The 12,098-nt window shown below is 60.7% G+C and overlaps 1 protein-coding gene across 3 annotated transcripts in view; it reads left to right on the top strand.

Moving 5' to 3' along the window:
* ST3GAL1 (ST3 beta-galactoside alpha-2,3-sialyltransferase 1) overlaps window positions 1-8,764 on the top strand; it is a 93,830-nt gene extending 85,066 nt beyond the window's left edge. For all 3 annotated transcript variants that reach the window (XM_039240192.1, XM_039240193.1, XM_039240194.1), the window contains 4 exons: window positions 595-774; window positions 1,181-1,226; window positions 2,552-2,671; window positions 4,430-8,764. In XM_039240192.1, coding sequence (XP_039096123.1) covers window positions 595-774; window positions 1,181-1,226; window positions 2,552-2,671; window positions 4,430-4,603 — 520 coding nt within the window. In that variant the 3' untranslated portion in view covers window positions 4,604-8,764. The remainder of the gene's footprint in view (window positions 1-594; window positions 775-1,180; window positions 1,227-2,551; window positions 2,672-4,429) is intronic.
* The last annotated feature ends 3,334 nt before the right edge of the window (window positions 8,765-12,098 follow it).

Below are 12,098 nucleotides of genomic sequence, written 5' to 3'. Positions count from 1 at the left end.
GATAACCTACATCACGCCCTTCCCTCGGCTCCCGGGCTCGCAAGCGCCTCAGCGCCAGGACAGGCAGCAGTGGGGCTGCTGCTCCCCAGGCGCCTTCTAGAACAGTCTCCTGTTTCTGTGGTCTCTGCGTTTGTCTGTAGACCACTCGCCTGGCTTCTGGGAGCCTCAGTGTCCCCGGCGGGCAGCAGGAATGTCCGCGGTGAGGGTGAGCTGGTCAGACAAACGTGCCTTCAAGGCTGACACTCGGTGGCTCTGTCCTGGGACAAATTCTCTGCGTGCAGACTTCTTCCACCGCAAAGTAGGGCCACGGAACACCTGCCAGGTGCCGTTGTCACCGAGGTGTTAGCCAGGTGTGTCACTAGGGCAGGACGGTTCCTGTGCGTCGTAGGTCGTCTGCAGAGCCCACGGTCGGGCTCACTTCGGATCGTAGGAGAGGAGACAGACGGCGCCAGCTTTTGTGCTGTGTCTGAAGCTGAGGAAGCTGGGGCCCCGCCTCGGAGGGCGCCGCACTCGCGGTGGCCTCACAGGCTCGCGGAGCCTCCGCAGCCGTGCCCGTGTGATGCGGTGCGTGACCCTCTGTCCCTTGTCCCCCAGGATGAACAAGGCGCCCACAGCGGGCTTTGAGGCCGACGTGGGGAGCAAGACCACGCACCACCTGGTGTACCCCGAGAGCTTCAGGGAGCTGGGGGAGAACGTCAGCATGGTCCTGGTCCCCTTCAAGACCACCGACCTGGAGTGGGTGGTCAGTGCCACCACCACGGGCACCATCTCTCAGTGAGTCCGCTGGGCGCGGGGGAGGCCCCTTCACCTTAGGGCACATGTAACCTTGCAGATGGAAAGGGGGCGTTCGTGGGGCTCATCAGCCAGCGCCGCGGCAGCGGGAATGGGTGCTCCTGGCTCCGGCCTCTGCTGTGCTCCTTCTGACTTGGAGCAAGTCGCCCCTCTCCCCTCACCCCTTGATTTTCCTGGGGGAAAGCAGCATTTTAAAGTTCTTGGATTAGCCAAGAGCGCCCTCTAGTGTCTACAGCAGGCCACTGCTACAGGAGGGCAGGGCTGAGGCAGGGAGGCCGTCCCTCCCTCCCTCTCCAGTGTCTCCCATCCGGAGCCCCCAGCCCTGTGCAGGCGGCCTTGACCCTCCCCACCCACCAGCACAGTAACACCTCCTCTTTCTCCCTGGCAGCACCTACGTTCCTGTCCCCGCGAAGATCAAAGTGAAAAAGAATAAGGTGAGTCGGGCTCGGCCCCTTGGAAGGCTCTGTACGCTGCAGAGAGCACCCCTCTCCCCTGCGCAGACCCTGGCTGCAGAGACCCCTTGGGCCTCCGCTCAGCCTCCCTGCTCGAAACACTGGGAAAGTCCTCCCGAGTGGGGGCCCCGGACCAGCAGCATTGCAGGGACCCTGTCACAGATGCCAGGGTGCAGGCCCGCCCCAGACCTGCTGAGTCAGAAGCTCTAGGAGAAGGCGGTGGCCCAGCAATCCGGGCTTTTACCAGCCCGCCAGCGCTGCTGACGCCGGCCGCTCTTTGAGAACCAGGCCTCCGTGGTGTGCGTGCGCTTCTCCAAGCCAGACCTCACCTCCCGGCCCCATAGCTCCATTGTCCCCAGGGTGCCCCTGGTACGGGCTTGGCGGAGACATGGGCAAAGGGCGGGAACATGAAAGAAATGAAGCGTCCGTTCTACTGGTCCTTTGCATGTGCTGTCCTTTTTAGATGGTGAGTCAGGATCAGAGAGGCTGAGTAACTTGCTTAGAAACACACAGCCTGCTGGTGGTATGGCTGGAATTGGAGCCCTCCCAGCACTGGGTGCACTGACCAGGGAGCAGGGGTGGGGGTCGGGGGGAAGCCATATGGCATCCCTGTAGGGCCCAGTGGGTGAATGGCAGTACCTTGAGGCCCGGCTGAATGATGACCACAGACCTGCATGGTCCTGGGCTCCAGTCCATTCCTGCGGGCCGGCGCTGGGCTTCCTGGACACGCATTCCCTCTACCGCCTTGAGAAGTACCCTTCGCTGTCCTCACGGCAGCCGTGGCGGTGGAGTCCAGGGCAGGGCTGATACCAGACACCTCCTGGCTTGGCCACCTGACTGTGTGATACCAGGCCCATCACGGAGCCTCTCTGAGCACTTCCCACGAGGAGAGGGAAAGCCAGCAAACAGGGTCGTGTTGTAGACATGTAGACCGAGGTCACTCAGACCCACACTCGGCAGGATGGGTGGGTGGCTCGGCGCCCGTGTTCTGCCCTGTGACGGGCGTCCCTGTCCCCACCACACGCCGTTCCCTGGAACCTCCCTGGCCCGATTTGAAGGTCACCCGATGTCCCCTTCTCAGCCAGCCGTCTCCCCACCCCTGTACTTTATTGCCTCTCTGCTGGATTTCCCTCCCCGGCTCCGCAGCTGTGCGCCAGCACTCTTTGCCTCCGTGGTTAGCCGCCCTTCCCACTAGACGGAAGGCCCCCGAGCGCAGGGGTGCGGGCTCCGTTCGCCGCCCTGTCCCCCGCGGCACAGTGGTGCGGGGCACCTGACAGGTGCTCACGGGGGCCTCTGTCTTCCTTCAGATCCTGATCTATCACCCGGCCTTCATCAAGTACGTCTTTGACAGCTGGCTGCAGGGCCACGGGCGGTACCCGTCCACCGGCATCCTGTCTGTCATCTTCTCGCTGCACATCTGCGATGAGGTACGCCCCCCACCCCGTGCCTGCCAGGCCGCCCCCCGTTCCACGTTTCTGAGAGCGTTGGGGCCGCCCCCACTCAGGGGACCCCCCACCCCGTTCCACATTTCTGAGAGCATCAGCGAGCATGGCTGCCGTCGGGCTGACCTCCAGCCCCACCCCTGGCCCCGCGTAGCTCTCCTTCCGGAAACTCCGGTCCCTCATCTCTGCGCTGGGCCTTGCAGCGCTGCTCTGGGCATTCACGAGAAGATTCTGGGGCGAGAGTTCCTCCTCGCTCTGTGTGGGCTCCGGAGGCCGAGTCACAGGCCGTGGGTGGAGGCTCGGAGTAGGGGCCAGAGTGATGGAGCAGATTGGAAGGGGGGAGGGCTGGGGTCTCAATCTAGGCCGCTATTAGAATCATCCCCAGAGCTAAATCTCAGCACCAACACCACACTCCGCCCGTGTTCACCAGGATTTCTGACTGTGGGGACCAGGCACCCAGGGGTTCCACTATTCACTGAGGCTGAGAACCAGTGATCATGCCCAGCGTGTTTTGTGTTTTCCTCTGTGGACCTGCCTGACCGTCCGCCAGGCCCTGCCCGTGCCTGATGTGGGGTGCTCCCTGCCACCCTGGGCAGAGGAGAGGGGCCCACAACACCTACTTCCTCCCTGGCCCCTGCGTCAGGTGGGGCAACCATCCCCGGCCCCCCCTCCTGGCTTCTGGGTGAAATCCAGGGAGGGAGAGGGGCCTTCTGTCACCGCCCTCTCCCCCACCCCGCACTGTCCCCAGAAGCCTGGGGTCTCCCAAAGCTGCCTCTCCTCCTCGCCTCACCTGGCTGCCTGCCCCCTCCCCTTGCCTCCTGCCCCCAGGCCGCTGCTACCCTGCTGGCCTTCAGGACAGCGGGCCACAGAGCTGTCTCCTGCCCCCCCCTCCCAAATCTGCCCTCAGCGCTGCTGCGGCCCAGATAGCATTTCCTCTCCCGGAGGGCATATTCCTTCCTGGACATCTTCCACTCCTCTCCCGAGGCCCAGTTCAAATGTCACCTGCCGTCTCAGGTCCCTTGAGTCATTGGCCCTGCCGTCCTCTGTGCCGCGGGAGCCCTGATGTGAGCCCCCGTCCTCACCGGTGCTCGTGGGTGAGTCACAGGCTCCGAGGTCTGTGACACCTGATGCCTGGCCCTGTTGAGGAACCTGGATGTATTTATCGCACTGCTTGGCACGGAGGAAGTGCTCAGTACACGCTTGTCACATGTGGGAATGGCCCCCCACCCACTGGCCGGTGAGGGCCCCTGGGCCACATGGATATTAGCTTAAGGGAAGAAAAAAGTCAGCATCTACCACCTGCCTCAACGTGGTCATTCCTCTTGGCCCATTTTCCGGATGAGAAAAGTGAGGCTCAGAATAGTGGTTTGGCGCTCCCTGGCTCCACCAGCAGGTGGCAGAGCTGGGAGCCCTGCTGTCCCCTCCCCCCCCCCCCCCCCCCCCCCCCCCAGCCCCAGGAGCCTCCCTCCCAGGAGAGGAAGCTGTCCTGCCCCCGGCAGCCTCAGGGCCACCCACGTGCCAGCCTCCTAGCGTGCCTTCTGACCTTAGCCTTGACTTTTTACATACGTTGCTTTTGCTTCACGGAGCCCCTGGGAGTCCCAGTGAGGAACTGGGCGGGTTCCACAGGGAAGGGGCTCTGGGTGTCTTTGGAAGCGTTGTTTGGAGAGTCGGGGGTGCCTGCCCTTCTTAGAGGCTCTGCCCGAAGCCTGGTGTCCGGTCCCGACCTCCGCTTCTCCCCCGCAGGTGGACCTGTACGGCTTCGGGGCAGACAGCAAGGGGAACTGGCATCACTACTGGGAGAACAACCCTTCGGCGGGGGCTTTCCGCAAGACCGGGGTGCACGACGGGGACTTCGAGTCCAACGTGACGGCCACCTTGGCATCCATCAATAAAATCCGGATATTCAAGGGGAGATGACGCTGCAAAGGAGGACTGAGGCTCGCCTCTCCGCGTCCAGCCCCCGCTTCTCGCCGGGGCCGTTCTGTCCCGGGAGCTTCGAGGGCCAGCCTCGGGGGTGGGGGGTGGGGTGCAGCCCCTGCCCGCCAACATGTGGCAGCGTCTCCTCGGCAAGGTGCCCGAGCCCCGGGCCTGCGGAGTAAGTGTCCCAACTGGGCTTCCATGGAGAGCCCCTCCCTGCTGTTCTGGAGCCAGAGGAAGGTGGGGAGACGCGGCGGGCAGGGGGTCAGGGGGTCCGGTCTCCAAACACTGAGGTCACGTTGGCTTCCGGGGAGGGGGCGGACACTTGGGACTCTGTATTCTAAAGTAAAGGACAGTTTTCCAGGATGGACTCTGCCCGGGGACCCAGGGACGGCCTCAGGACAGAGCCACGATGGACCATGTGGACCTGGGGGCCAGATGGCGCCTTTCTCTGCACGATGCCTGGCCCCTCCCTCACTTGGCTCCACAACCCCCACCCCCACCCCTCTCTGTCTTCCCAAAGCTCCTTTGTGGTGGCTGGAGAGGCGCCCCGCCCCGAAGGGCTTCCCAGACCCTGGTGGGTGTTTCAGACTCCAGCACGTGTCTTCTCCTAGGCGATGTCCCTGAGTGACGGATCCCTGCGGCTGTAACCGTGATTGAGAGCAGATCTGACTGCTTCCGTGTGCCTTTGTGTTTGGGGGAGAGACGCGCGCATCGACTGAAACAAGGCGAAAGCCTTGGCTCAGGAGAGGGGACCCCCAGCAATGCTGCCCCCTTGCTCTGCGGCTCGGGACGTCTTTCCTAGTTTCCTGAGGCGGTGCCTGAGCGGGAGCAAAGCTCTGGTGACAGTGCTGTCCCAAGGCGGGACACCATCTTAACTTGCGTTCACGGACTGTCGGATGTGGTGCCCATGACCTTCCAAGGCCACGCATGTAACCTCCACCAGCCAGCACTTTCCTTAGGGTTGTAGGACCGTCCCGGGAACATCACCTTCAGAGCCGGAGAAGACATACCTCATTCTCTCCCTCCCAGGCTGCTCTGATCTTTCCTCATCAGCCTTCCTGATTATTTATTGATTTATTCTTTTAGTTCAGCGGACGTTGTGTGCACTTTGTGGCGCTGTGGCCGGTCCTGATCGCTGAGTGGAGCCTGCTCTTGCTTCACCTGGCAGCCGGGGCGTGGAGGAGCTTGAATCTAGGTTCGCAGGGCTCTTCAGATTCGGGGCGCTGGGCGGTGGGGTATCTAGGGCTTGGGGGCTTGCGGGTGGGCAGATTTCAGGCTGGTAGGTGTGCGGAGTGCTCTGCCCCTCCTTCCCTTCGGCCCCACCTCCCTTCCTGTCATTGTGGATTGGCTGGGGCTAAGAATCTCCAAAGCTCAAAGCTCAGCGGGACTTCCTTGGGGCCAGGTGGGGAGTGGAGTCACGGGTGTAAGAGGAGTGATTGTGAGCTCCAGTTACTGACTCTTCATCAGAAAAACCACTTTTCCTGTTGAGAGCATTTGCTAACAGGCAGCTGCTACCTTGAGGAGGTGCGACTGTTTCCTGGAGGGGGTGTGAGACATGCCAGTCTCAGAAGCCACGCCTGTTCCCTGCCCTCCCCGCTGCAGCCTCTCCCTCTACAAACAGGGAGGGAGGCACGTGGGGAGCTCAGGGCCGCAGGTGGCGGTAGGCAGGTCACAAGGGTCCCCAGAAGTGGTCCCAAGCCTGTGCATGTGAGCATTGTCGTGGGGACAGATTCCTTAGCCTTTAGTAGTCTCAGAGATTCAGAATCCGGAATGTAGTCTATAAAATAACAACAGAGAACGTGTTCTAGCTTTAAAGTCCCCCGGAACCTAAGACTCTCGTGACTGTTGAAGGCTCATAAACCACCGTGAGGTCGTCGTCCTTATCATAAATGCTGTCGGCTGGCTGACTGGTCTCGGGGACAGCCCTCGAGGACAGCGGCCGCTGAGACCGGGCAGAGGGGACTCCTGAGCTCTTCCCGAGTCCGTACCGGAATGACGGACTCAGGGCACCCAGTCCGCTCCCAGGCATCGCCCAGTCAGAACAGGTGCCTGCAGGGAGGCAGTGGGTGCAGGCTGCCCGGTCCTGGCCGTCTCTCCCTTCCGGGAGGCCGATCAGAGAAGCAGGGCCCAGAGGAGGGAAGCGAGTTGCCAAAGTGAACCAAGAATTATGACAGCCCGACTCAAACACTTTGAGCAAAAACAGGACGTCATTGGCTCTGTTTCAAACACCCTGAGGTGGGCTTTCCCAGCTGGGCTGCATCCAGCATCTCTGAGAACAGTGACGGGGGAGGGGGGGGTCTTTGCCTCCTCCCCACCGGCCTCGTTCTCAGGCTGCCCGTGGTGGGGCCCGCCTTCTGCCACCCTCCCTCCAGCAGAGGAGAAACCTTGCTTTTCCCAGCGCCCTGCACACATTTGCGGTCACTGGCTTGGCAGACCCAATATGCTCCAGTCACTGTGACTGGGACTGAATGCACTGATTGGCTTAAGCCAGTTAGTGTCTATACCCCAGAGGGTAAGGATGGCTGAGAATCGGCACGCTCAGTGTTCTGTGGGTGGGTAACGCGAAGCACCCAGCCAGCTCTCGAGAGTGTCCACTGCTCTCACCGCTCACCGTGGGGCTCCCAGCCTCGGCTCCTTGGAGGCCAGCCCTGGGCCCCGGGCACGGAGCAGAGGTGTCCCTGCTGCGCTCATCAGTGCAGAGCCTAAAGCCAGAAATAGCAGGGCTGAGGAGGGAGAGCGATCTCAGCACCCTCTCCAGGCCCCAGAGAGCCAGGACGCTGATTTTCTTGAGCCGCAGTCACGTCCTGCAAAACCAGCACCGCTTTCACATGCCCCCGGAGCCCTGCTCCCCTCCTCCCCCCCCCCAGTTAGGGCAGAAAGCGGGATGGGCTTGTAGCTCCTGGCCCCCAGAGCCATCATCAGGCAGAAAAGAAAATTCTTAAACTGATGCCTTTTGAGACTCTGGCCTCAGCAGGTGTGGCCCAGCGAGCCCCACGGGCTGCGCTTAGCGGGAGAACCGGGTACAAGAAAGCAGGACTTAAAATAGGGAAGCCAGACACGAAGGCGGGGAGGGCGATGCTTGTAAAGTGCTGGGGGCCAGAGGACTGGGCATCTGGGTCCAGGCCGCAGTTGAGTCGCAGAGAATGCTTAGAACCTTGACGTCTGCTTTAACTGTTCTCGTCAAGGCAGCCTGAGCACTAAAACAGGAAACAGAAAAGAACCCATGTGGGTGTCACCAAAAATGCTCTCTCCAGGGAAGGGTAAGCCCTGAGGGGCCGCTGTCCAGCGCGAGATGGCCGGTTGCTCGACATGTGCTGTCAGCCAGCTGCTGTCCTTGTGCACACACACACACACACACACACACACACACACCCGGGGTTATCGCTGTGCCCCTCATGGACATCTGGTTGGAAGCAGACGTGCCCACAGGCCCCCGCTTGGTCAGCCTCCCCTGTGGTCTGGGCTCACAGGTCTTGAGATGGAGTCAGCCTTCCTCTTGCTCGTCCCGAAGACCGGCCCGCCGCCTCTGGGGGACAGAGAGGAGCAGGGGATGTGGAGGAACTGCAGAGACCCGCAGGGCGGCGCACACGGTGTGCTGGCATCCGGGCATTAGCGGCTTCTCGCCAGATGAGTAGCAATGTGCTTCCTACAAGCGGCCGTCTGCTCCCGGCCCCCTGCGGCCAGCCCACCCCCGGCTTTCCTTCTCGGCCCATGAGATCTGCACTGGTGTTGAACTTGACCCCCTGCCTGGCTCAGCCTCTCTCCCTGGGCAGAACTCCGTCTGTGTCCACCTGTGGATGGCCGAGAGCCCGAGGCCAGCTTTACCCTGCCTCCCCTCCCCCAGGACATGAACGTGCCCCCCACCCCACCCCCGCCGCGCCAGCACATCACTGAATTCACGTCCAAGCCAAAGTTTCTCGAGCACTTTCTGTTCCTTGTGACCGCGTCTGATTCCTTGTTGGTGGTGTAAACTTTGCTTTCTTTTCCCTCCTGCCTCGCTCCTGTGTTTGTTCTGTAGCTGAGGGCCGACCGGGGTGCGTTTTGAAGGAAGTTAGCGAGAGTCTGCCTTCCTCAGCCTCTGCTCTGTTTTATTTATTGTTGAACATTTCCAATGATCCAAATCAAAGTGAATTAAAACAAAAAGCTATTTTTCTCGTTCGGGTGTGTTTGTTGTGTTTCTATGGCGGCCACGCCTTCCTGTGCCCCCCCCCCCCACGTCTTCTGGGAAGGGGTCATGCTCAGTACTAAAAAAGCCCCGATGGTTCACCTGCGGGGGGGGGGGGGTGTCTCCTGGCTCAGTGTCTGCCCGCCGAGTGCCCAGAGGTTCAGGAAGCAGAGCGTTAGCCTCTCAAATGCATCTGTGACTCGCTGCTGTGCAACTGTGGCGAGTCACCTAACCTCCCTTAACCTCAGCTGCCCCATCTGGTAAATGGACACAACACCAGCTGTCAGAGCAGGTGTGAGGCAAGGATAAAAATAACTCAGGAGGCCCGCCGGAGGGGATCTGTGGCAGCCATGTCAAGCCGTGGCTGGAGGAGATAGCGGTGGCAGGGGCCCAGGGTGGGCCGAGGTATGGCTCATCTTTTCCCAATAAGCAGGGACATCCGTGGATGGCTCCCAAGTTCGATCCAAAGTTGGCACAAATCTCCAATTCTGTGGATAGTCCAGAAATCCAGCATCGGCGTTCTATAAGGTAAAATTGGTCTGAAATTGTGTCAGCTCGCACAACGCCGTGCTAGGCGTGAACTTGAATTCTCACAGCAGTCCGAAAGGGCTGGTGTGTGGTTCCCCGGTTTTCATGTTTGCAAACAGGTGCAGAGGGCAGAGTGGGGCTCAAAACAGGTGTTCCCTCTGCAGACGCGGGGTTCCCTGTCACTCTGCTGCCTCCCCGGGGGACGTCTCCCAGGCTGATGTGGGAAGTTTGTCTGTCGTGACCCTTGGAAAAGAGGCCTCGGCGGCAGGAGGGTGCGGAGAGGAACACAGGTGTCCTGGAGCCGGGCAGCCTGCGTTCCTACTTAGCTGTGTGAGCTTGAGCATGTCCCTGAACCTCTCTGTGCCCGAGCTCCTTGTGGATAAAGTCTGGGTGATGGGGCACCTACCCTAGACACAGGCTTGAGGGGTAAATGAGCCCTGAGATGTCAACTCTTGTTAAAGTTGTGGGGAGAGAAGGAGATGCCGGCAAAACTGTGAGCCCCCCCTCCGCCCCCAGGGCACCCAGTCGGATTTCTTTCGCTCCCTCTCCTGCCCTCCCCCCCCCACACACACTGGGGGCTTTTGTGTTGTTTCCCTTCCAAGTGGTTTCTTCAACTCTTACCATTCCCTTTCCTTTTTCCCATCCCTTGACTAACCTCACCCGATCAGGGTCTGCGCTCAGGTATTAACATGCTGGCCACCCCTTTCCCCTGCATCAAAGACCCAGCCTCCGCCAACTCCTGCCTCCGCCAGCTTCCATCACAGCTGCAATGTGGGAGAGGGGCCACCAGGTGGCGGCACATGTGGGCCCGTTGGGAATGCGGGTCCACAGAGTCCCAGGCCACCGACAGCCTAGGAAGGGAAAGGAATTAGCTAGACCCTCGACAGAGAGCCCGGAGGACCTAACGACATTTCTTTAGGACGCTCTGGCACCTTTCCAGGTACGGAGGACAAGAGCCAGGGGCCTCCTGGCCCAGGGCTGTGCGCCCCCCACGCCTCCCGCAAACGCAGGTCGTCCAGGATTTGGGTCCCAGGCGCACCCTCACGCAGCTCCACACCCACGCTTGGCTGTTCAGCAAAGAGCGAATGGAATCGAAAGGAAGCTCCTGGGAAGAAGTGTTCTACTGTCTTCTTTTAAGCCATGGCGATTTTTAAATATGTGCACCGATGTGTACGAACCCCACCGGCTGGTTTTCCAGATTCAACAATCATGCGTGTTTTCCACCTGTGCCACTTCTTTAAATTCTTCTTCCGTCTTCATCACTGCTAGTTTCCCACAGGGCTTAGGGGTCTGCCTCGAAAGTCACTTTGCCCCTGTGTCCGCGAGGGAGTGGCTCGGAAGGGTGCCTGTCCTGCGAGATACAGCGTCACCCAGCAAGGTGGAGGGAGGGTGTCCCCACTTCCTCGGGTGCCCAGTCCAAGGGGACCTCCCCAGCTGTCCTCAGCCATGCCTTGGGCGGTTGGTTTATTTGCACCAGGATTCACTACAGGTCATGTCACAGAAGGAAATGCTCTGCATATTCAGAACTAAGTGAAGATGTGGTGTGAGGTCTAGGACACCTCTGCTCTGGGGGCCCAGTGAGGAAATGTCCCCAGCTGATTCAAGGGTCCGTCTGCACCTGCTGGGGAAGGACCCACCTCTGTTTCTGCTTCTGCTTTGTTCACCGATTCCACACCTACCTACTGAGTGTAAGAGGCATCTCCAGGGCTCAGGTTCTTCTCCCCAACCTCACGATATCCATCCGTGGGATGTTGTTGGATTCATGTGCCCGTCGCTCCCCTCCCTCTAAGGCCACCCCCCCAGACCTGCCCAGACCCTAGATCCCCATAGAATAAGGTGAATCCCTCTGGATCATCTTCAGCTGAAACACGGGGTCCTCACAGGATTGGTGAATCCCAGGTGACCTGCTTCTCGGACACGCCGGCCGCCGGCCCCACCTGACGTTCTGTGAGTACGTGGAATGATTCAGAGACCGGCCGTGCTCACCTCCACCCCACTGCTATGCACTGGGTGTCCCCGAAATTCGTATGTTGAAGTCCTCACCCCCGGGGTGATGCCGCTTGGAGGGGGGCCTTTGGGAGGTGATCAGGTTTCGAGCAGGTCGTGAAGGCGGGGCCCCATGATGAGATTCGTGCCCTTGTAAGAAGAAACAACAGTACCACTGCCCCCCCCCCCCCCCCCCCGCCCGCCGCCGAGTCCAAACAGCAGCAAGGCAGCTCAGGACGCCCCCGATGCGTCCGGTCTCTGGGCCTCCAGGGGGCTCCCTCCAGGCGGCCACAGGCAGTAGCCGCATCTCGGGATGGGACAGCTGGATTTTCTGCTGCAGTTCTAAGCCGCGTCCTCTAAGTCAGCCTGACTGCCAAGTGCAAGTAGCAACAGGCTCCTGAACCAATCTCTCTGTGAGCTCCGACCTCAGCGTGCCAAGGAGGGGTTGTGGCCTTGAGACCCCTACCCCCTGGACACACAGACTTGGACTTTGCCGGGTTATAGACCGTGGAGGCTGCGGGTCTGGATGAGAAACCGCAGGAAGTGAGTGGGGATGGTCTTGGGAGGAAGAGCACGAGGAAGCTAGAAGGAACCGGCAGAGAGGCCACAGCCGCGCGGGGCTGTGACGGGCCCCCAAGGCCAAGGCCAAGATGACTTTAGGGAGAGTTGCAGCACGAGGTGTGTGAGTGGCCTCTGGGATGGAGCGGTTCCGGGTGGAAAGAGGAAGCCGGAAGAGAGTAGACGTCCCGGGCCCGGAAGGGCAGGCGCTGGATGTAAACTCCACAGGGCCACCAAAATCACCGGCATAAGGGT

The sequence above is a fragment of the Hyaena hyaena genome, unplaced genomic scaffold (assembly GCF_003009895.1).
Source record: "Hyaena hyaena isolate Hyena2069 unplaced genomic scaffold, ASM300989v1 scaffold_169, whole genome shotgun sequence".
Classification (NCBI taxonomy): Eukaryota; Metazoa; Chordata; class Mammalia; order Carnivora; family Hyaenidae; genus Hyaena; species Hyaena hyaena.
Note: the sequence above shows the minus strand (reverse complement) of the source record. Positions and strands in the feature narration are given on the sequence as shown.